This window comes from Orycteropus afer, unplaced genomic scaffold (assembly GCF_000298275.1).
Source record: "Orycteropus afer afer isolate SDZICR_OR568_19922 unplaced genomic scaffold, OryAfe1.0 scaffold00609, whole genome shotgun sequence".
Classification (NCBI taxonomy): Eukaryota; Metazoa; Chordata; class Mammalia; order Tubulidentata; family Orycteropodidae; genus Orycteropus; species Orycteropus afer.
The window spans coordinates 646,739-672,361 of NW_006922196.1; the positions used below are offsets into that span (position 1 = coordinate 646,739).

A 25,623-nucleotide genomic window follows, 5' to 3' on the forward strand; every position below is an offset into this window, starting at 1 on the left:
GACTCTGAAACTTGCTCTTGAACGGAAGGTAGCTAAAGCAAATGGAAGAAATGATGACATAAAAGAGCTGAACAGAATATTTCAAAGTGTAGCACCTGGCCACCTGGCTGATAGAGATATATATTTGTGCCCATTCCAGAGAAAGTTGATCCAACACAATGTGGAAATTATCCAACAATATCGTTAATACCAAACGCAAGTAAAATTTTGCTGAAGATAATTCAAAACGATTGCAGTAGTATATTGATAGGGAACATCTAGAAATTCAAGCTGGATTCAAAAGAGGATGTGGAACTAAGGTTTTATTTCTGATATCAGACGGATCTTGTCTGAAAGCAAAGAGTACCAGAGAGATGTTTACCTGATTTTTTATTGACTACGCAAAGACATTTGACTGTATGGATTACAACAAATTACAGATAACATTGAGAATGAAAATTCCAAAAGACTTAATTGTGCTCATGAGGAATCTATACTTAGACCAAGAGGCTATCATTTGAACAGAACAAGGGGATATTGCCTGGTTTAAAATTAGGAAGGGGATGCATCAGGGGATGCATTGTGTCCTTTCACCATACTTATTCAATTTGCATGCTGAGCAAATAATCCAAGAAACTGGACTATATGAAGAACGTGGCATCAAGATTGAAGGAAGACTCATTAACCTGTGATATGCAGATGACACAACTTTGCTTCCTGAAAATGAAGATGACTTGAAGCACTTACTGATGAAAATCAAAAACTAGTCTTCCATATGGATGACACCTCAACATAAAGAAAATGAAAATCCTCACAACTGGACTTATAAGCAATATAATGATAAATGGAGAAAAGATCGAAGTTGTCAGGGATTTCATTTTACTTGGATCCACAATCAACACCCATGGAAGCAACAGTCAAGAAATCAGATGTCATATTGCATTGGGCAACTCTATGGCAAAAAACCTCTTTAAAATGTTAAGCAAAGATGTTTCTGTGGAGACTAAGGTGAGCCTAACTCAAGCTATGGTATTGTCAATTGCTTCATATGCATGTGAAAGCTGGAGAATGGATAAGGAAGACTGAAGAGTTATGCCTTTGAATTGTGGTGTTCCCAAAGAATACTGAAAATACCACAGACTGCCAGAAGAATGAACAAATCTGACCTGAAAGAAGTACAGCCAGAATCCTTGTTGGAAGTGAGAATGTCCAGATATTGTCTTACCAACTTTGGTCATGTTCTCAAAGGGACCATTCTCTGCAGAAGGATATCATGTTTTGTAAAGTGGGGACATCAATGAAAAAGAGGAAGGCCCTCAATGAGATGAATGGACACACTGGCTGTAATGATGGGCTCAAGTATAATAAAGATTGTGATGATGACACACAACCAGGCAGTGTCTCAGTCCGTTGTACATAGGGTCATTATGAGTTGGAGTCAACTTGATGGCACCTGACCACAACAACAATAATGGCTAATGATTATAAACGTTTCTTCATGTCTTTCTTGGCTGCCTGAATATCTTCTTTGGTGAAATGTCTGTTCACGTCTTCTGCACATTTTTTAATTGGATTGTATTTTTGATGTTGCAGTGTTGGAGTTTTCTATAAATTTTAGAACACAGTCCCTTGCAATATATCATTGCTGAATATTTTTTCCCAATCTGTGGGTGCTCTTTTTACTCATGTGGAGAAGTCTTTTGATGCACATAAAAATTTAATTTTTAGAAGGTCTCAAGCATCTAGTTTATTTTCTGCTGTTTGTATACTTTGGGGTATGTGTGATAGTCTTTTTATGCCATAAATTAGGGCCCTTAAGTTTACCCCCTAGTTTTTCTTTGATGAACTTTATAGTTTTAGGTTTCACATTTAAGTCTTTGATCCATCTGGAGTGAGTTTTGGTGTATGGTGTGAAGTATGGATCTTGTTTCATTTTTCTGCAAATGAGTATCCAGTTTTGCCAGCACCATTTGTGAAAGAGACTATGTCTTTCCCCAAGTAATGGATTTCAGCCCTCTGACAAAGATTTTCTGGCCATAGGTTAATGAATCTATTACTGGGTTCTCAATTCTATTCCACTGGTCTGTGTGCCTGTCGTTGTGTCAATACCAGGCTGTTTTGACAACTGTGGCTGTATAGTAGGTTTTCAGATCTGGAAGTGTGAGACCTCTGAATTTGTTCTTCTTCAGTAGTGTTTTGCTTATCCAAGATCCCTTTCCTTTCTATATAAAATTGTTGTTGTTATGTGCCGTTGAGTCAGACCTGACTCATAGCGACCCCTCCTTCGGTTTCCGAGGCAGTATCACTACGGAAGTAGATTGCCCCATCTTCCTTCCAAGGAGTGGCTGGTGGGTGATTGGTTTTTCCACATCATTAAATAATGTTGATGGAATCAGGATCAATATTGCATTGAATGTATATATTGCTTTGGGTAGTATTGATATTTTCACAATGTTCAGTCTTCCTATCCATGAGTAAGGTATATCTTTCCATTTATGTAGATCTCTTAAAGTTTCCTGAAGTAGTGTTATGTAGTTTCCTTTGTACAGATCTTCTGTGTCCCTGGTAAGATTTATTCCCAATAATTTTATCCTTTGGTAGCTATGGTAAATGGCATTGATTTCCTTATTTCCTTTTCAGTGATCTCTCTGCTTGTGTAGAGGAATCTAACTGTTTATTTTGTATCCTGCCGCTATGATAAATCTCTCAATAAGTTCCTACTTTTCTTGCTCAGTCTTTTGGATTTTCTATGTATAGGATCATATCATCTATAAACAGGGATAGTGTTACTTCTCTCTTACCAGTTTGGGTACCTCTGATTTCCCTTTCTTGCCTTATTGCCTTGGCTAGGACTTCCAGTACAATGTTGAATAGAAATGGTAATAAAGAGCAACCTTGTCTGGTTCACATTCGCAAGAGGAATGGTTTCAGTCTCTCTCCATTAAGATTAATGTTGGGTGTTGGTTTTTGCACATATGCCCTTTATTATGTTGAGGGATGTCCCTTCTATTCCTAGTTTGCTGAGAGTTTTTATCAGGAATGGGTGTTAGATTTTATCAAATGCCTTTTCTGCACTGATTGATATGATTATGTGGTTCTTTTCCTTTGTTTTATTTATGTGCTGGATGACAGTGATTGTTTTCTAATGCCTAATATCCTTGCACACATGATATGAACCCCACTTGGTCATAATAAATTATTTTTTTTCATATATTGTCGGAGTCCTCTCTGAAGTGACATCAATCCTACTCAAACATTTCCAGAACCTAGAAAAGGATGGAATTCTCCCAAATCCATTATATGAAGCAGTTACAACCCTGATATCAAAACCAGACAAAGACACCACTAGAAAGGAAAACTACAGACCAATATCCATCATGAATTTAGACACAAAAGTCTTCAACAAAATCATAGCCAAAAGATTCAAATAACATACCAAAAAATAAAATATCTTGACCAAGTGGGATTCATGCCAGGTATGCAAGGAATGTTTGGTAGAATTCTCCAGTGAAACCATCTGGGCCAGGACTTTTATGTTGATTGTTTTTTATGGCCTGTTAAATGTATTCTTTTATTATGGGCCTGTTCAAATTTTCTACCTCAATCTGTGTTAGTTTAGGTATGTTGTATGTTTCTAGAAATCTGTCCATTTCTTCTGGGTTTTCAAATTCGTTGGAGTAGAGATCTTCACAATATCCTGATACTATCCTTTTTATTTCAGTTCATTCTGTTGTGATGGTGCCCATCTAATGTCTTATGCATGTTATTTGCATCTTCTCCTTTTTTGCCTTTGTTAAATTTGCCACTAGTGTGTTGATTTTATTAATCTATTTGAAGAACCAACTTCTAGTCTTGGTGATTTTTCTATTGTCTTTCTATTTTCTGTTTCATTATTTCTACTTGAATTTACTATTTCTTTTCTTCAAGTAGGAGCTCTGGTAGCATAGACCCTAAGGCACTGGACTGCTAACCAGAAGGCTGGCTGTTCAAACCCACCAGCCACTCCTCAGAAGGAAGGTTGGGTAATCTACTTCTGTAGTGTTACTGCCTCGGAAACCCAAGGAGGGGTTGCTATGAGTCGGGTCCAACTCAATGGCACAAAGCAACAAAAACAATTTCTTCTAGTGATTGTAGGCCTTTTTTTGCGGCTCCTTTTCTAATAGTTGGAGATGTTGGATTAAGGTGTTGATTTGGGCTCTTTCTCCTTTTTTGATGTGTGCATCTGTTGTTATAAATTGCCCTCTGATCATTGCTTTTGCTGTGTCCCGATTATCTTAGTGTGTTTTATTCTCATTCTCACTCGATTCATGAAATTGTTTAATTTCATTTTTAAATTTCTTTTATTACCCAGTAGTTTTTAAAGAGAGTTTTATTAAGTTTCCATGTGTTTGCTATTTTTCCATTGATCTTCCTATTATTGATTTCTAATTTTATAGCACTGTGATCTGAGAACTTGCTTTGCAGTATTTCAATGTTTTAAAATTTATTGAGGCTTGCTTTATGGCCTAATATATAGTCTAGATTGGAGAATGTTCCATGTATGCTGGAAAACAATATATATTGTGCTGCTGTTGGGTGAAGTGCTCTGTAGATGTCTATAAGGTCAAGTTGGTGGAATTGTATTGTTTACTTCTTCTGCATCTTTGTTGAGTGTCTTTCCACTTGTTTCAACTTTGATTGAAAGTGGTGTATTAAAGTCTCCTACTATGACTGTGGAGTCATCTAATGGTCTTTTCAATTCTGTTAAATTCTCAGTTATGTATTTAGGGGGTCTTTCATTGGGTGTGTAGATATTTATTATGGTTATGTCCTCTTGTTCAATTAATCACATAAACATTATATAATATCCTTTATTGTTTCTTATGGTAATTTTGTCTTAAAGTCTATTTTATCAGAAATGAATATTGCCACTCCTGCTCTTTTTTGAAGGAGGTCTGGTGTCCTAGTGCCTAAGGCATTTTGACTGCTAACCAGAAGTTTGGCAGTTCAAAGCCACCAGCCACTCTGGGAAAAGAAGATTGGGCAATCTACTTCTGTAAAGATTTACTGCCTCGGAAGCCCAAAGGAGGTTGCTATGACTCAGAATCAACTCAGTATCAGTGAGTTCGGTTTTTTTTTTTTTTGCTCATTTTTGATTGTCATTTGCTTGATATAATCTTTTCCAACCTTTGTTTTTTAGTCTATTTTTGTCTTTGTGTCTAAGGTTAATCTCCTTTAGACAGCATATTGATGAGTCATGTGTTCTTATCCAGTCTGCAACTTTCCATCTCTTGAGTGGTACATTTAATCCATTTACATTCAGTGTAATTATTGAGAAGTATGATTTTATTGCTGTTATTTTGTTATGTGCTTTTTTGTGATGTTGATGGTTTCTTGGTTCCACATAATTTTCTGTGCTGAGCTCATTCTGTTTATGAATTTTTATAATCATTCCCTTCATTGCTATACTTTTCCTTTTTGCTAAATATTTGTGCCTCTCTTCTTTATTTTGTGTGAAGGTTTATTAATTTTCTCTGAGGTTATCATGTAATCTATTATTTTCTTCTCAGGTTTAGAACCAACTGTTCTATCTGACAAGTGTCTTGACTTCCTAACTATTTGGAAGTTCTGTACCTATGATACTTATGCCCTCTTTTTGGTTTGCAGATTTATTATTTTATGTCTCTGGTTACCTGTTTATACTCCTGTTAGTTTATTTTGCTGTGGATACTTCTATAGGTAGGTTGGTTTCTGGGTTACGTATGTCATCATGTATGTCAATCATTGGTTATTGTCTGCTATTGTTGATTCTCTGCACAAAGGACACCCTTTAGCATCTTGTGTAAGCTGAGTCTGGTTTTAACAATTTCCCTTAATTTCTGTTAATCTGGAAATGTCCTAAATTCACAATCATATTTGAGGGACAATTTTGCTGGGTATATAACTCTTGGTTGGTATGTTTTTTCTTTAAGAGTTTTATATATCTCATCCCACTGCCTTCTTGCCTGCATGGTTTCTGCTAACAAATCAGAGCTTAGTCTTATTGGTTGCCCTTTGTACATAACTTTTTGTTTTTCCTGTGCTGCTTTCAGGATTCCTTCTTCGTCTTTGCTTTTGGTGAGTTTGATTACAATATGCCGTGGTGATTTTCTTCTGGGTCTATACTGTTTGGGGTTCATGGAAATTCCTTAAAGGATATCTTCTCATCTTTCATTATATTAGAGAATTTCTCTTCCAAGAAATATTTGACAGTTTTCTCTGAGTTTTATTTGTCTCTTCCTTTTCTGGAATTTTGATCACATGTAAGTCATTCCTCTTGGTGGTGTCCCACATGAACCTTATGCTTTCATCATTTTGTTTTGATCTTTTTAAACTGATATCTTAACAAAGTAGTATTGAGGGATTTGTTTTCAATCTCCCTAATTCTTTCTTCCATTGATTGAATTCTATTCCTTTGCCTTGTGTTATCTATTTCTGAAAACTTTGTATTAATTTTCTGGATTTCTATTAGTTATTTTTGTTTGGTTTTAAATTTTTCATTTATTTTATCATTTGTTTTCCTAAATTGTTCTAGAGTTTTGTCTGTGTTTTATTTGATCTGTCTCTCACTCCTTTGAAGATACCTAAAGATAACTCTTTTGAACTCCTTATCAGGCAGTTCCTATGCTGCTCCTTCCTCAGGGAGGTTTTCTGGGTCTGTATCCTGGCCCCTTGTTTGTACTACTTTATCTTGCTTCGTGTGAACTGGGATGGTCAGTTTTCTTTGAGACATTGTGATGTTGTATATTTGTATTTCTAGTATATTTGCTAGTTTGGCAACACTTAGGCTATCACCACCTGTCTCCTGGTGGGTGTGACAGAGAATGAGAGTGTGTGAACAGATCTCTGTCAGCTGTTCATGAAGAGCAGTTGAGGGCAAGATGAGTTTGTATTGGTCATTGTCTATCATAGATTAGTTGATGCATAAGCAAGTGGGGTTCTCACCCAATGGATGAGGCTGCAGGAGGGTCAGGTGTAGTTGGGTCGTGTTGGCATGGTTGCTGTCTCCCACCTGGTTAGACAAAAAGCAAAATAAAAATAAAATAAAATAATATAATAAAAATAATAGAACAAGAAACAAACCACATAAACAAAGAGCAACAATCACAAAAAAGAAAGAAAGAAATGGCAGTAAACTAAAATAAATTTTTTAAAAAAAGATAAAAGAAGGACAAAAAAGAAATAAAAAAGCACCAAAATATCTGGAGAGACAGGAAATATAAGAAGAGAGCAAAAAAAAAATCCAAGGGATGGGAAGAATCAAAAGAGAAAAAGAAGAAAATAAAGAAAAAGGAAGGGAACCAGGAAACGGGGAAAAAAGAAAACCAAGAACCAGAGAAGGGAAAGAAAAAAATAAAAGGAAAGGAGGAAGAAAAAAAATGAATAAATTAAAAACAAACAAAGACAAAACTGGAGAGGAGGGGTGCAGCGCACCAGGGCTCTGTTTCTGCTGGCCAAGCACTCAATGGGAAGCAAGGTACCTAGTCCTGTTACCAGTTCCTGCCTTCCTAGAAGCAAACTTGGGCACTGAACCTAATCTCAGAAGAGTTCCTACCAGATCAAATAGTGGTGGGAGCAAGGCACCTGGTTTCAGAAGGAATTCCTGCCTGCTCAAAATGTGGCAGAGGATAGGCATCTGGTCTTAGAAAAAGTTCCTACTATCCCAAAAGGCAGCTAGGTGCAGGGCCTCTACTCACAGAAAACATTCCTGCCATCCCCAAAGGGGGACTAAGTATTGGGCACCTGGACATAGAAAAAGTTCTTGTCAGCCCAATAAGCTACTGGGAACATGGGAGCTGATCTCAGAGCTAGTTCTTATCTAACCAGAAGGCAACTAGGGGCCAGGCACTTGATTTCAGACTAGTTCCTACTGATACAGACAATGTCTGTGTGCAGGGCTCCTGGACCCAGAAAAAGTTCCTGTCAGTCCAAAAGGTTACAGGGAGCAAGACACCTGGTTCCAGAGGGAGTTCCAGCCACCTCAAAATGCAGCTGTGGGAAGGGCTTGCAAACCCAGGCAAAATTGCTGCTGTCTCAAAATGTAACTGGAAACACCATCCCATTCCTAGAAAAATAGTTCCAGCCATCCCAAAACCCAGCTAGATGTAGGGTATCTGGTCTCAGAAAAAATTCCCACTGCCTAAAATGGTGGCTGGGAACAGTACATCTACTACTGGGATCAGTTCCTACCTGCCCAGAAGGCAGCTGGTTGCAGGTCGTCCAGACCAGGATAGAATTCCTTTTAGTCCAAAAGGTGGGTGGAATTGAGGGATGGCCACACCTCCATTCACAGAGAGGGTATGGGGTACAAGGCTAACAAGGAGACTATTGCACCTTTCTAGTTGTCAGCCTACAGTACAGTTGCTTGTGATGTCCTCAGCAGGTCAAGCCTATTCTTAGTTTGCTGCTGGGATTGGAATACCATTTGTAAATATTCAGATTGGCTGTGCCATCAGGACAGCCAACAGTCTGCAGCTCTATTTGTAACCTTATTCACTGTTTTCATTCAGATTCTTCTACTAGTTGGTATTTAATCCACTTCTTTTATCATTCCCTTCAAAGGTCAGGGTTCCTGGATTATCTTCTGTATCTATTTCAATTGGCTTCTCATTTCTTTCTTGAAGAGAGTCTGTGTAGCTTTTCTGCCTATTTCACCATCTTGCTGCAAGCTCTTGTATAATAAATTCTGAGCACCAGAAGAATATATATAGGAGTTCTGGTAGTGTAGTGCCTAAGGCATTTGATTGTTAACCATAAGTCTGGCAGTTCAAACCCACCAGCCACTCCTTGGAAGGAAGACTGGGCAATCTACTCCTGTACAGATACCATCTTGGAAACCCAAGGAGGGGGTCATGATGAGTTAGGACTGACTTGATGGCAGTAAGTTTGGTTTTTGGTTTTATATATAGATATATATGAAAAACAAAACCAAATTCACCGCTGTCAAGTCGATCCCAACTCATTGCAACCTCTCCTTGGGTTTCCAAGGCAGTATCTCTAAGGAAGTAGATTGCCCAATCTTCCTTCCCAGGAGTGGCTAGTGGGTTTGAACTACCATCCTTCCGGCTAGCAGTCAAATGCCTTAGGCATGACACCACCAGAACTGTTACATATATATATGAAGAAGGGGAAGGCCCTCAATGAATGGATTGACACAGTGGCTGCAACAATGGTCTCAGGTATAGCAAGGATTGTTAGACTGGCACAGAGCCAGGCAGTGTTTTGTTCTGCTGTGCATAGGGTCGCTATGAGTTGGAGATGACTTGATGGCACCTAACAACAACAACATGTGTGTGTGTTTGTGTGTGTGTGCTATTTACATTGTAATAGCTACAGGCTACCTTTATGTTTTATCTACATTATTAACATTTTTCCACCACTTTCTTAAATCTAGATTAGTTCAACAAACTATGCATCATGAGCCAAATCCAACCTGCTCCTGTTTTTATAAATAATGTTTGATTGGCACAGTACCTATCTATTTATTGACTTACTGTCGATGGTTGCTTTTATGCTACAATGGCAAAATTGAGTAATTACAACAAAGACTTATGAACCACTGAAGTCTAAAATACTATTTGGCCCCATGCCTCCCCCTGACCACCCCCCCAACAATCTGTCTATACCTGATCTAGAGGATCAATACAACAATAAATAAAACATTTCCTGATTTGTAGAGTTTGTTGATTCCCATGGAGGTAAATACTCCTATCATGGTTGATGGTTCAGTGGTAGAATTCTAGCCTTCCACGCAAAAGATCCAATTTTGATTTCTGAACAATGCACCTCATGTGCAGCAACTACCCAACTGGAGACATGTCTGTTGCTATAATTCCAAACAGGTTTCAGCAGAACTTCCAGACTAAGAGAGACTAGGAAGAAATGTCTGGTAATCTACTTCCAAGACTCAGCCAATGAAAACCCTATGGATCACAACACTCCAATCTACAGCCAGTCATGGAATGATGCAGAACAGGGTAGTGTTTTGTTCCATCGTGCATGGGGTCACCATGAGTCTGGGGCCGACTGGACAGCAGTTAACAACAACAAACATCATTGAAAACAGAGCTAGGAGACATGTGGCAACCACCATTGTAAAGTATTTCCAGCATACATATACAAGAGATGTAAATAAACTCAAAAGCATGGAAAACAGTAAAATGAAGTAAAAAATAAAATAAAATAATGGATGTGGTAAGTTTTGAAAACTTAATAAAAACATAATACCTTTGTTTTTAATATGGTTTATTTAATTGTAACTTACATAATTTTTATGACTGTGTTTGAAAAACAGACTGCAAAATGTGCAAATTTAATAAGATGTTCTCCAATGCCAATTCAAGCCTGCTGCAGCACAGCACCGCTTGAGGAGATGTAAATGAACACATAGGGAGGAAATAGTCTCTCTACCAAATCATAATCCCTTCCACAGCTACCGAGGTGGACTAAGAGATTAGGTCAAGGTGGAAGTTATAATTCCCAAGCACATTTTGCCTTCTTCCTTGCCACCAAATGTATGTTTGCTCTTTCTCTTCTGTTCCCCTGAGTTTTATGAAAGGCCTTTGTTAATTACTTTTAGGAAATGGGACTGCACTCGGCTTCACCTTCCAGAAATCACATGTCCTCCTACTTGTGAGATACACATATGGGAGAAGCTGAGGTCAAGCCACTAATCAGAAATGTAAGCAGCAAGAAGGAAGAAGAAAGTGATCTCCATTCCATAAAAATGTATGCCCAGATGGTGGGTCTCCCAGGACGAGGACTCATTCATCTGGGACATAGGTACATATGAGAAAGCTGGACAAAGATAGATTCTCAATGTGAGTTCATGTTTGCACAAGGGGCCAGGACATCAAGGCTTCACAGCTGAGTAAGACATATTTTCGGAAAACCCTGTTCCTTCAGTGTGATAATCCTGACTTAAAACGATTTAGAGTCCAGAAAACACCGCTTTATTACAGGTTAAGTACAAAATCACATTGTTGCTTATTTATGCTGTTGTTGTTGTTGTTATGTGCCGTTAAGTCGGCCCTGACTCATAGCGACCCCTCCTTGGGTTTCCGAGGCAGTATCACTACGGAAGTAGATTGCCCAACCTTTCTTCTGAGGAGTGGCTGGTGGGTTTGAACCACCAGCCTCCTGGTTAGCTGTCAAGTGCCTTAGGCACTACACTACCAGAGCTCCCCTGCTTATTTATAGTAAAAAATAATTTATCCAGTGTCTTAGGCTAGGTTCTCTAGAGAAGCAAAACAGTGAGAGAGAGAGAGAGAGAGAGAGAGAGAGAGAGAGAGAGACAGAGATTTATCACAAGGAAATGGCTCCCATAGTTGTAGAGGCCGGCAAGCCCCAAGTTTGTGGGTCAAACATCAAGCTGGAGGCTCTATCTGATTCACACAGCTGCAGGGGCTGATGAACTCAAGATTGGCAGGCAGTATAGCAGGCTGCTGACTTAGGCGGATGATGAATCCAAGATTGGCAGGTAAAATGGCAGATTGTTGAGTCACAGCCTACCAAGGCAACAATCTCAAGATGGGCAGCCAATATGGCAGCTCCAAAAATCTGATGACGATAAGCTAGATGCAGAATCCAGACCCAACAGAAAGCCAGAGAATTTTCCCAGGATGTCCATATACATATATTGGAAGCAGGCCACACCCCTGAGGAAACACTCTTTCTACTGATTGGCTGCTCATAGCATCTTTCATCATGGAGGTAAACACCTTATATCAGATCTCATCATGGGAATGACCACATCACAACTGCTTAAACCACTTAGAGTTATGGTCCAGCCAAGTTGACACACAACCTTAACTATCAAAACCAGTTACATGCTTGATGTGGCTAAAAATAATGCTTCCAAAACTGTATGCTATTTTTACATCTCTTCACTGTGACATATATGGTTCAGTTTCTTGTTGTTAGCTGCCATCAAGTTGGCCCCTGTGACTCCATGCACAATGGCATGAAATGCTGCCTGGAAATGTGCCAGCCCCATAACAAGTTGTGTATTGGACCACTGTGCTTTACATACCCTGTGAATATGCAACCAACATCTGCTGGCCCTAGATGAGATAAAACCCTGTAATTATAAGGACTCTAGGGTGCAGCTGTCCTTTGGGGCTCCCTAACCCAGAAACCCTCTACCTTGCAGAAGGACATCATGAAGGCACAGTTAAGCTTCCCTTGCTTCTCCTTGTGCCTGGGAGTTCCTGTCTTCCCTCCTGGTGGCTCCCTGCCTGCTAGCCTCTGGAAGACCTCCTGATGTGGGGGCCAACCCCTACAGGCATCTGTCAAAGTGCCAGCCCAGACAAACAGGTTGCCATGCAAAGCTGCTATCTCATGGTCATATCTTTTTCCATGATCAGCCCCAAATTCCTGCAGACTCGCTGCGACCCATCAGAAACCCAGGAAAACTCCTGGATCAGAGGTGGCAAGCTAGAGAGGTGAGTAAACCATGTATGCGGGGATTACTCAGAAGACAGCAGAACAGCTGCTCAACCCATCTGTTCTCCCTGACACCATCCCCAAATCAAAGTAAAGTGGGACTCTAATGATGTGGGACTGAAAGCGTGGACACTGGGCAGGGACAGAGGTTATCTCCAGCACCAGGACAGGAAGAGCTCCTGGACCCAGTGGATGAGAGCCAGGTGGCCACGGGCACCCACACAGCCTGCACAGAACTCCAAACCAGCACCACCATCTGCCCCAAAAAACATTCTCTACTTATCAGAGATCATGAGGCTGCTGTCCATAAACAAGGATCAAAAGATAGTTTAGGAACAGCAACAGTACAAAAGTGCTGAGATGGAATCCACACCACAGTTAAAAGCAGACAATGTTAATTAGTATCATACAAGAGAGATGAAATCCAAGAAAACCAGAAAATGCTTCTGTGAAAATAAAGGAATCAGATAACTTCAATAAATATGTATTGAATAAATCTTTGATCATGAAAATCTATTAATGTTTTATTTCATATTAAAAGAGATATTGTTGAAATAAAAATTAATTAGAAGAGTGATGAAATCGAATTTAGAGAGGTGACCAATAGAAGGTATATGGCTAAATTCTGAACTATTGACCCAGAAAACCACAATGAGTATCTCAAAATGTGATAGGGCAAAGAAAATAAATGATTATAAAACCAAAAACCCACTGCAGTTGAGTTGATTCTGATGCATAGTGACCCCAAAGGACATAGTAGATAGGGGTTCCAAGGCTATAAATCTTTATGAAAGCAAACTACCACATCTTTCTCCCATGGAGCAATTGTTGTTGTTGTTGTTATGTGCTGGTGATTTGGACCCGACTCAGAGAGACCCCTCCTTAAGTTTCTGAGGTGGTATCACTACGAAAGTAGATTGCCCAACCCTCCTTCCGAGGAGTGGCTGGTGGGTTAGCACCGCCAGCCTTCTGGTTAGCAGTTAAGTGCCTTAGGCACTATGCTACCAGAGCTCCCATGGAGCAGTTAGTGGGTTAAAACTGCCAACCTTTCAGTTAGCAATCAAGTGCTATGCAAAAATTATCCAGTTTGTTGTTATATAAAATATTATTGTAAATAATATAATAATAAACTATCTGGTGTTGTGAAAATGAGTAAGCAAGTCTTAAGAAAGTAAAAGGAGTTAATAAAATGAACGCATAATCAATGAACCAAAAAGTCAATGAAAAAGTAATCAGGATAAATACAACTAAGGACTGATTCTTTATAGGAAAACGATTTTTGAAAAGATTAAGTTAGTGAATGGAAAACAAAACTTAACATTAAAAGTTAAAGCAAATATACTGATTAATTAAAAGATAATTTTTTATTATAACAACTTTATTGAGATATAATTCCTATCACATACAAGCCACCCATTTAAAGCGTACAATTCAATGTGTTTTTTTAGGATATTCACAGTATGCAGCCATCATCACCACTTTAGAACATTTTCATCACCTCAAAAAGAAATGCTGTATTATTCCCCATTTCCCTAAAACCTGTTTCTCCCTCCCAACCCCTCAACCCTAGAAAACTACTAGTCTACTTTCTGTCTCCAAATATTTGTTAAAAGTTATTTTTAATTATAAAAGAATATTATCTCGTTTGTAATAATAAATTAGAAAAATTAGATGAAGTAGATAATTTTTGAAAGACATTTAGTAACAAAAATTATCCAAGGGAAGAAAGGAAGTATGTATGACTCAATGATCATGGGAAAAATTTAAAAGCAGTCAAATCAACTTCCCAAAATGCAAGAAACCAGAAAATTCCTAGATTACTGAAACTGTTTCAGAGCATATGTCAAACCAAAACAATCCAATTTCATTCTATAAGGTGAGTATAATCTGATATAAAACACAATAAAGATAGCACCAAAAAACAAACCGTAGGCCAATCTCACTTGTGAATTTAGATACAAAAGTCTCCAGTAAAATACCAGCAAAGTCAATGCAGCATAATATGTATGCTTTAAAAGCACCAGGACCCAGGAAGGCTATTTAAGTAATGCAAGGATGGTCCAGCATTAAACCTACTAAAGCCAATTACTTCATTAATAAACTAAAGGAAGAAAACTATATGATCATTTTTATAGATGCTAATAAGATAATGACAAAGTTTACATGCATTCTTGATTTTTTAAAAAAGGAAGTCAGGATAGAGAGGAACGCTCTTAAGTTAATAAAAGCTGTTAGGAGTTGATAGAACACACGACACTAAATGGTGACCTATCAGAAGTTACCCTGTGAAAGTTAGGGATAAATCAAAATTGCTATTATTAGTCAATATATTTTCCCTGCAAATTATAAACATAAGCACAGGGTTCACGTTGGGCCTCGCTGATCCAGATTTGCATGCAAAAGTGACCTAGAAATTGTCTTCTCACATCTCTGTTTTCTTGGACACACAGAGTGTTGCAGAGTGCTGGGAGTCCCTGGGTGATGCAAACAGTGAATATACTTGGCTGCTAACCAAAAGGTTGGAGATTTGAATCTACCTAGAGGTACCTCAGAAGAAAGACCTGGAGATCTTTTTCCAAAAAGTTAGCCATTGACATATGAGTTGAACATTTACCTGAGGCAGATACACTCCTTGGAGAGAACAAGCATGGGAGAAAAAAGGGCTGCTTATGCACAGGGAGACAGCTCAGGGGGCAGGAGTGCATGGAGGGATGAACACAAGGAAAAAGTAACTATCAGGAGGAAGCAGGAGGGGAGATGTTGCATTGTGGTAAATTGCGGTCAATGTCATGAAACAAAGTGTATGTGAACTGCTGTATAGAAAGTATATTTGCTCTGTAAATTTTCACCCAAATCACAATTTAAAAAATAAAATAAATAAAAAGTTAGCCATTGAAAACCTTATGGAGCACAGCTCTACTCTGACACACATGGGGTAATTATGAGTTGGAATAAACTTGATGGCAACTTTTTTTTTTTTTTTTAAATTTTAAAAAAATTTGTTCATCACTATAGCCTCTGCACCTAGTATAAGTCCCAGAAGCAGCAGTAGCCAATTCCTATTTGTTGACTGATAAATGCACATGTGTCTAAAGGGTAAACTGTTCTGCCATGTTTGTTTTAGCAAAGGACTAGAAATATCCCTAACCTATCCTTCATTGTCCCACCAGCCACTCCTCAGAAGGAAGGTTGGGCAATCTACTTCTGTAGTGATACTGCCTCAGAAACCCAAGATGGGGTTGCTGAGTCAGGGCCGTCCCAAGAGCACATAACAACAACAACAAAATCCTTCATTGTGGTAGTTAGATAAATTATCTCACATCCATCCACTGGGGTACTCTGCTGCTATTTTCAAGCCGGGAAGATCTTCAATTGCTGATGTAGAAATGTCACCAAGCTTCACGGACTGACAAACGGAATGTGAGTAAAAATGTGTAGAGTAGCCCCATGTACATAAAATTATATGCACACACACACACACACACACAAAAAAAATATGTGCAAAAACATGTCTGGGAAGCTACCAAAAAAAACTTAGCAGTGGTTACTTCTGGAAGGAAGTGCCAGGGGTCTGGAATAGAGTATTTATTTAGTGCCTAAGGCATTTGACTGCTAACCAGAAGGCTGGCGGTTCAAACCCACCAGCCACTCCTCAGAAGGCTGAGGAGGCAATCTACTTCCGTAGAGACACTGCCCTAGAAACACAACGAGGGGTCGCTATGAGTCAGAACTGACTTGATGGCAGTGAGTTTGGTTTGGGTTTTTTTGATACATCCTTTTCATGTGAAACTGAGTGGAGTCAAAGTTTCCCCAGTTGAAGACACATAAGTAAACATGATAACTCAGTTCTTTAAACACTGAATAGAATGAAAGCTCAACTATTCCCACCACCCTGGTTAAGACAAATACAACCACAGTTGGAGACAAATAGTAAACATAATAATTCAGTTTCTTAAGAACTGAATGGAATGAAAGGTCAATTTACACATTCTTTCCAGGTTATCTCCCTAGAAACAAGTGATAAGTATGTTAATGTGTCTCAGGAGACAATTTGAAAATTAACCTTGGCCCACAGACATGCAGACATGCATGCTGCATGCGTAGTGAGACAAACAGGAAAAAAGTTGCTGAGAACTGACATTCTCCACTCTGCCTAAGCCCCAATCACCTAATGACAGGAAGCTGGTGTGACAAGCTGGTGTACAAGTGCATTACACTAAAAATCGACTGTCCCTTTAAACTGTGGCGAAGGAAGCTTCAGCCAATCCTCAATTAATTCATGCCCACATTCTGAAGTTTTTATGAATATGTATAACCCCTTCTTCTGAAACTTACAAAAACTGAATCCCAAAAGCTATTTGGGGAGTCAGATTTGGGTACTGGTCCCTGTCTCCTTGCAGTGCTGCTTTGCATTAAATAATTTTCTCTCCTCTTAATCACTCGGTGTGTAAACTGTTTTGCCCTGACTGTGCACTGGGCAGGGACCCATGTTTGGTCCTATTTCACATACAGAGAAAATTAGTTAATTTTTAATTACGTGAGGAAAAAATGCAAACACTCACGTGCATAGATATGGCAATGCACTAGGTACACTAAAGAAACACACACTGTATTCACACACATACTCATTCCATGATATTGCTAATACATCAGTTCTTCTCTCAAAGTAAACTATACATTTAATGTAATTCCAATTCAAATCTCAAACTGATTTCTTTTGAGTCTTGACAAAATAAATAAAACTCATCTGGAAGACTAAACATTTCAGAACAGGCAAGAAAATTTTCAAGAAAGATATTGAAATCTAGGATGGGGACGAGGGTTGGGCTTAACCTACCAGTTATAAAACTGTTTTAAATGTTAATGTTTTAAAATTAAAGTAAATAAAATAGTGTTGTTCTGGAATATGAATAAACTGACACAGGAACAGGACAGAATGAAAAGTCTAGAAGTAGATAAATGTACACAAGTATCTGTTGTGCATGTGTATGTGTGTGTGTGTATGCATACATATGACAATGTTAGTAGAGTAGATAGATGTTGGGGTTATTTATTTATTTATTTTTGATGGCCCAGCATACATTTCCTGCCTGTCCCTCTCCTCAAGCTTTTCTAATAGCATCTAACTTCCTTATTGGGAATTACCTCTTAAAACCCATTGGATTCAATCTGGTGGTATTGGTTAATTGGACTATATGTCTTGCCCTAGCCAATCAAATGCTCCATCCCTAGAATTTGAGTCTTAAGCAAATGGACAAAGAGGACCACTGGAACCACTGGAGCTGTTCACTTTTGCAGAACTTTGCCTGGGCATGTTTAGGATTCTTGCTGTAGGCCTGACTATGGGTCAGGTTTCTGGTCTGATCTTTATTCTCCTTGGTTATTGTATAGGCCCCACTGTCCTCCCAATTAATTTCCTTTGATTTTATCAGTATTTGTAGCTTGCCACCAAAGAACTCTTAATGATTCAGGTGGCATTTTAAACATGCAAGGAAATGCTAGGTTACTTGTAAAATGGTTTTAGGAAAACAAGCCAGCCATTTGTCAAGAAAAAATTAAATTCATCAAATAAATTCTAGATACATTAAAGAGTTAACTGTAAAAAATAAAAGCATACCATAATCAGGGAAATTACTGGGAAGCATGATCTTGGGAAGAAAGTCTCTTTAAGCATGTCTCCAAGGTCAAACAACATAGGAAAATACTGATTTGAAACCTTTCACTGTGGCACTGTGGGTGGCTTTCAGTTTGATTTGGGACTCCCAGGCTCTGGTCCTTTCCTCACCTCAATCAGTCTATCTCCCACACACAGGGCCTTGCATTGCAAAATGGGAGCAGAGAAAAAATGGCCAGTTCCCCATAGGTTCCAGATTTTACTATACGGTATTTGCAGGCACCAGGAGTTCTGGTAACATAGTGCCTAAGGCACTTGACTGCTATCCAAAAGGCTGGCTGTTCAAACCCACCAGCCACTTCTCGGAAAGAAGGTTGGGCAATCTACTTCTGTAGTGATACCACCTCGGAAACCCAAGGAGGGGTCGCTATCAGTTGGGTCCAACTCCATGGCACATAACAGTAACAACAACATTATTTAGGAAGGTCAACAAAAAAAGGGGAAGACTCTCAACAAGATAGATTGACACTGTGGCAGCAACAATGGGCTCAAACATAGTGAGGACTGTGAGAATGGCACAGAACCAAAAATTATTTCATTCTGTTGTACACAGAGTCACTATGAGTGCAAACCTGACTCAATGGCACTTTAAAACAACAGCAGTATTTAGGAATAAAGAGCCTGACCAAGTTACGTACACAATACAGTAATCTTTCCTTTCTGATGGAGATGGGAATCTTAGTAATCAAAGGGAAGACTACACTGTAGCAAGGAGACATGTATGTCCATCATCAAAAAAAAAAGCAAAAACAAGCAAACCCACTGTCTTAGAGTTGATTCTGACTCATAGTGACCCCTACTGGTTTTCCAAGGTGGTAAATCTTTACAGAAGTAGATTGCCTCATTTTCCTTCCATGGAGCAGCTGGTGGGTTTGAACAACCAATCTTCTGGTTAGCAGGCAAATGCCTTAGACTTTGTGCCACCAGAGCTCCTTGTGTCCATCATATTGGGGATAAAAGCAGATCAGTGTATGCCGTAACCAAACCAAACCAAATTCATTGCTTTCAAGTCATTCCAACTCACAGCAACCCTATAAGAGAGTAAAACTGTCCCATGGGATTTCCAAAGCTGTAATCTATTGAAGCAGACTGCCTCATCTTTCTTCCAGGGAACAGTCAGTCTTTGAACCATCAACCTTTCAGTTAGCAGCCTAGTGCTTTAACTACTCTGCCATCAGAACTCCTACCTAGGCTATATTGAACAGAAAATGGCAAGATTAAGACCTAGCAATGAGTTCTCAGAATTCAGTAGGTACTTCAGCACTGAAGCTGTACCAACTTAGGGTACCTCTGCCAGCCTTTGTAGAGAAGGAGCAGCAAACAGCTGTCCCCTTGAACCCAAATGGCAAGGCTATGAAAAATGTAGCCATGGCCCTGCTACAGAAAAGCTTCAGGCAATTCAGTGTAGCTACTGAATTTGCAGAAATAACAGACACAGGGAAAGCCAGTGGGTAGGCAGCTGTGGAGGAATGTGGCTCTAAAAATAAGCCCTGTGTATTCTCTGAACCAATGGCATCACATCGAGCAACTATGGTCATATCAAGAGTCAAACTACACCCATATCTGCCTGCAACCATGCACATTATAATTGTTCCAGCTAGATATCCATATTGTAGTAAATCATCTCGGAATGACAGTTCTACCCAGCAAACCATTTCTTGATCCTCTACAGTATCTACACACTATCTGTAATTTTTCTGGTCTAATAAAACAAGCACTTTTTAACTGAAAACTGTATTGTTTTGATGCTCTCATTACTAAGCTTATACTAGCACCTAAAATTAACTTACAAAACTGATTTTTTAAAATTTAGTGTAAATAAATATCAGTGCTAAAAAATAAGTTATAAAGATATGTATTTCAAACAGAATTCTATGCTGTGATCCTGTTAAGTGTACTACCTAGTAGTAATTGATTTATTTACAAGTAGAACAATTGAGGAGGGGCAAATACTTGTTAAAATTTAAAGTGAACAATTCAGTGGTATTTAGCATAATCACAATGTGGTGCAACCACACTTCTATTTCCAAATCATTTTCATCCCTCCAGAAAAAATTTCTTACCCCTCAACTCTCTCCCTCCAAAACAAATTTTAATTTGACAGGATTTTTTTAGAAATGAATTAACTTAAATTCTTCAGACAACTAGAAAACATCATAATTAATGGAAAGATTACATAAAACCTGAGAATATAATAAATTCTTTTTAAATGCTCTCATGCAAAATCAAAGCCTGTGCCCTTTACCAAAAGGTTTGCATTTTATTACTCACCAACTGGCAGCCTTCTAGGGAGTTGACAAGCTGAGCATTCTGACAGGAGAGAATTGAACCAGCCAAATTCAGCATTACACACACCGCAGAAAGCAGCATGAAAAAGGTTATCTGAAAACAAACCAAACAATAAATTGATTACTCACTTGGAGAGGCTTGAAGAAAAATGATTTGACTTTAAAAAGATGGTAGTTGATAAAATAATTACATGGATAAGATTTATATGTTTTAAGGTGAAGTATCATGTTTCAAAATTTCAACTTCATATTATCTTAGGAAATAAATAGAAAAGGCAATCACTGAAAATCTCCAGCAAGCTGCCATGATTTTATTCAAAACTTATTATGATTAAATATTTTAGAAGCCAAACTTGAAAACAGTCTGTATAATATATTCTCAAAATGGGATTGCTGGATCAAAGGATGAATGACTATTTAATTTTGCTAGAAACTGCCAAATTTCTCTCCATAAGAGTTGTACCATTTTTAATTCCCACTAGCAATGTGTGAGGAGCTCTGATAGTGTAGTGCCTAAGGCACTTGACTGCTAACCAGAAGGCTAGTGGTTCAAACCCACCAACCACTCCTTGGAAGGAAGGTTGGGCAATCTACTTCCATAGTGATGCTGCCTCAGAAACCCAAGGAGGAGTCACTATGAGTGGAGTCCCATACAATGGCATATAACAACAGCAATGTGTGAGAGTAAGAAAGTCTTAATTTATTTTGCTAATGCCTACAAAATTTTTTTTGGCTAAATTAAATTTAGGAGCAATTGATATTTTCATGAATGTAATGTATCTCCCTCAAATCAGCAAAATTTACCTTCCTTAAAAACTCACATGTAGGATAGAACATGAAAGAGGGTATTTGTTCATTTAGGAAGTATTTCAACTTCATAACACTAGTAATGTTTCAGCAATGATTTTAGGTGTGGACCTACTTTCCTTTTGCAATTGTAGTCCATATAAATCTCTTCTGGTTAGATTTTTGAAAACTTTCTTTAGTCCAGTCTCTAGCAAGTAACAGAAATTAAGTTCCAGCTGAGTGCAGGGCTACTAATACTTCATAGCAGAAGAATTTAAATTCCACTTTGGTTTCATAAACTTTGTCTCTACAACAGGAAAAACAATTTTGAACATCAGAGGCCAAGACAGAAAAACTATGTTTTTAACCATGGATTTGAGTATTCAAGCAGTTGTCTTTATTGTTGTTAGCTTCTTTGAGTGGATTCCCACTCATGGCGACCTCATGCAGAACTGAACAACCAAAACATTGCCAGGTCCTGGGCCATCTTCATGATCACTGGAACGTTTGAATTCATTATTGTGGCAATCCATCTCATATTTTCCTTGTCTAAAAATGAGTTTGTTTGTTATTTTTCACGGTTATTTTAAACCATCAAAGCTGATCCTTTAAAATATATCTTAGTAAACAAAATAGATCTAATATTAGTAAATAAGTTAGGTAAATGAATCTGGTACATCATGAGCTAAATGTACATTCAAAGAAACATAGGGAAAAAATGCAATAAATGATTAGAGTTATTGTCATATATCAGTTAATTCCTTAAAGAAGTTTGTGTATGTGTGTGTGTGGTTGTTGTTATTATGCCTAGTAATTAGCAGTCAGTGTCTGCTGCTTCAACAGCTCTGATCAATGATTGGTTAGTATGAAATTGTAGTAGTTGTGTCAGAAACTAACTTCAGGGGGGATAAGGAACTCTGGTGGCACACTAAGGATCTCTGGTGGCTCAGTGTCTAAAGCATTTGATTGCTAACCAGGGGTTGGCAGTTCAAATCCACCAGCCAATCTGTGGAAGGAAGAAAGGGCAATCTACTTCTGTAAAGATTTACCTCCTCAGAAACCCTATGGGGATCACTATGAGTTGGAATTGACTTGATGGAAGTAGGTTTGGTTTGGGTTTGAAATTACCAGAATCAGCTCAAAGCAGATTTCCACAAGGTAGAGGTCAGACATACATCTACTCTCCAAACTTTTTACCAATTCTGACATCAGCTGTCTCTCCCACAGGACTACTTCTTTGCTATGATAATCCATTGCAATGGTCACTCAGAATTCACAGACTATACTTACAGTAAACGGTTTATTAAAGAAGTAATGGGGTATGACTAAGGATCAGGATCTACAGGCTACAACTCAGGAGCAGGTTCAGGAAGCATGCAGGCAAAGTCTGAATGGCTTCCCCAAATAGGGAAATATATCCTTCCCTTCTTCAGTGCAGGACAGCTCTCTCAGCTCCTCTCAGACAGGCAAGCAAGGAGGCCCTTCTCTCTGTCATGCACACCCCCTCTCGGCCACACAGGCCTCCTCTCAGTCCCCTCAGGACAGGCCCCCTCTTGGCACGCCCCAGGACAGGTTTCTTAGCCCCTTCAAGATGAGCCTCCTATTGGCCTCCTGAGGACAGACTTCTTCTCAGCCCCTGAGAACTGTTGATTTGGGTGACAGTTTACAGAGCAAATTCATTTTCCATATAGCAGTTCACTTATACTTTGTCTCAAGACATTGATTGCAATTTCCCACAATGCAACAGCTCCCCTTATAGTATTCTTTTATAATACTTTTTATTTCTTTAACGTCAGTAGTAATGTCCTATCTTTCATTTATGATTCTAGAAATTTGAGTCTTCCCTTCTTTTTTCTTGGTCAGTCTAGCTAGAGACTTGTCAATTTTATTAATGTTTTCAAAGAACCAGTCTTGGTTTCATTAAATAAAAAAAAAAAAAATTTTCTATACTTTATTTCACTTATTTCTACTCTAACCTTTATTATTACACCACTCCTTCTTGCATTGGATTCAGTTTGATCTTCTTTGCCTAGTTTCCTAAGATGGAAATTTAGGTCATTGATTTTTGGTCTTTATTTATTTTTTAATGTAGGAATTTAAAGCTAAAACACTCCCTCTAATGACTTTACCCACCACACATCAGTCATTTTGTCATACTGGGGTGGCTTATGTGTTGCTGTGAGGCTGGAGGCTATGCCACCAATATTTCAAATATCAGCAGGGTCACCCATCATGGACAGATTTCAGTGGAGTTTCCAGACTAAGACAGACTTAGAATAAGGAAAGGGCCATCCACTTCTCAAAGTATTGGCCAGTGAAAACCTTATGAATAGCACTGAAACACTTTCTGATATAGCACTAGAAAACTTTATTAAAAGCCCTGAAGTTTTATGTGATACAGTCCCAGAAGATGAGCCCCTCAGGTCAGGAGGCACCCAAATACAACTTGGAAGAGCTGCCTCCTCAAAGTAGAGTCAACCTTAATGATGTGGATGGAGTAAAACTTTTGGGACCTCCATTTGCTGATGTGACTCAAAATGGGAAGAAACATCTGCAAACATCCATTAATAATCAGAACATGGAATGTACAAAGTATGAATCTAGGAATACTGTAAGTTGTCAAAAATGAAATGGAATACACAAAGATCAATAGCCTGGGCATTAGTGAGGTGAAATGGAGTGGTTTTTGCCATTTTGAATCAGACAATTGTATGATCTACTATGCCTGGAATGACAAATTGAAGAGGAATGGTGTAGCATTCATCATCACAAATAATGTTTCAAGACCTGTCCTGAAGTACAATGCTGTCAGTGACAGGACAATATCCATATGACTACTATTATTCAAATTCATGCACCAACCACCAAAGCCAAAGATGAGAAAATTCAAGATTTTTGCCAATTTCTGCAGTCTGAAGTTGACCAAACATGCAATAAAGACGTGTTGATTATCACTAGTGACTGGAATGCAAAAGTTCAAAACAAAGAAGAATCACTGGTAGTTGGAAAATAGGGCCTTGGTGATAGAAATGATGCCAGAGATCACATGATAGAATTCTCATTGCAAATACTTTTTTTCAACAACATAAACAGTGGCTAAACACATGGACTTTCCAGATGGAATACACAGGAATCAGTTTGATTACATTTGTGCAAAGAGGGAATGCAGAAGCTCAATACAGTCAAAACAAGGCCAGGAGCTGATTGTGGAACAGACCAACTGCTCGTATGCAAGTTCAAGTTGAAACTGAAGACAATTAAAACAAGTCCACGAGGGCCAAAATATGACCTTCATTATATCCCTCCTGAATTTAGAGACCAGCTGAAGAATATATTTGACACATTGAACAGTAATGACAGAAAACCAGATGAATTGTGGATGACATAGAGAACAGCACACATGAAGAAAGCAAAAGGTCATTAAGAAGACAAGAAGGGAAAAAAAGACTTAAATGGATGTCACAAGAAACTCTGAAACCTGATCTTGAATGGAGAAGAGCTAAAGCAATTGGAAAAGTGACAAGATAAAAGAGCTGAACAGAAGATTTCAAAGAGCAGGTTGAGAAGACAAAGTCAATTATTATAATGAAATGTGCAAATCTCTGGAGTTACAAAACCAAAAGAGAAGAATATGCTCAGCATTTCTCAAGCTGAAAGAACTGAAGAAAAAAATCCAAGCCTTGAGTTGCAATATTGAAAAATTCTATGGACAAAATATTGAATGATGCAGGGAATATATATATATAAAAAAAAAAAAGATGGAAGGAATACACAGAGCCCAAAAAGAATTGGCCAATGTTCATCCATTTCAGGAGGTGGCATATGATCAAGAACCAATGAATGAAGGAAAAAAGTCAAAGGTGCACTGAAGGAATTGGCGAAAAAAAAAACGCTCCAGGAATTGACAGGATACCCATTAAATGTTTCAACAAACAGATGCTGCACTGGTGGTACTTACTAGTCTATGCCAAAAAATTTGAAAGACAGCTACCAACCCAACTGACTGGAAAAGATCCATATTTGTACACATTCCAAAGAAAAGTGATCCCACAGAATGTGAAAATTATCTAAAGATGTGATTAATATCACATGCAAATAAAATTTTGCTGAAGATAATTCAAAAACGGTTGCAACAATATATTGACAGGGAACTGCGAGAAACATAAGGAGGATTCAGAAGAAGATGTGGAAAAAGGGATATCATTGCTGATGTCAAATGGATCTTGGCTGAAAGCAAAGAATACCAGGAAGATGTTTACTTGTGTTTTATTGACTATGCAAAGGCATTCATCTGTGTGGATCATAACAAATTACGGATAACACTGAGAAGAATGGGAATTCCAGAACACTTAATTGTGCTTTTTTTTTCCTGTTTGTTTGTTTGTTTGTTTTTAATTGTGATTTGGGTGAAGATTTACAGAGCAAATTCACTTT

General features: G+C 38.4%; 1 protein-coding gene across 1 annotated transcript in view; it reads right to left on the minus strand.

Annotated features, from left to right (window-relative positions):
* The window catches only part of FAM189A1 (family with sequence similarity 189 member A1), a 1,045,217-nt gene that overhangs the window by 267,454 nt on the left and 752,140 nt on the right, over window positions 1-25,623 (minus strand). Inside the window, exon 3 of the mRNA XM_007956331.2 lies at window positions 20,387-20,497. Coding sequence (XP_007954522.2) covers window positions 20,387-20,497 — 111 coding nt within the window. The remainder of the gene's footprint in view (window positions 1-20,386; window positions 20,498-25,623) is intronic.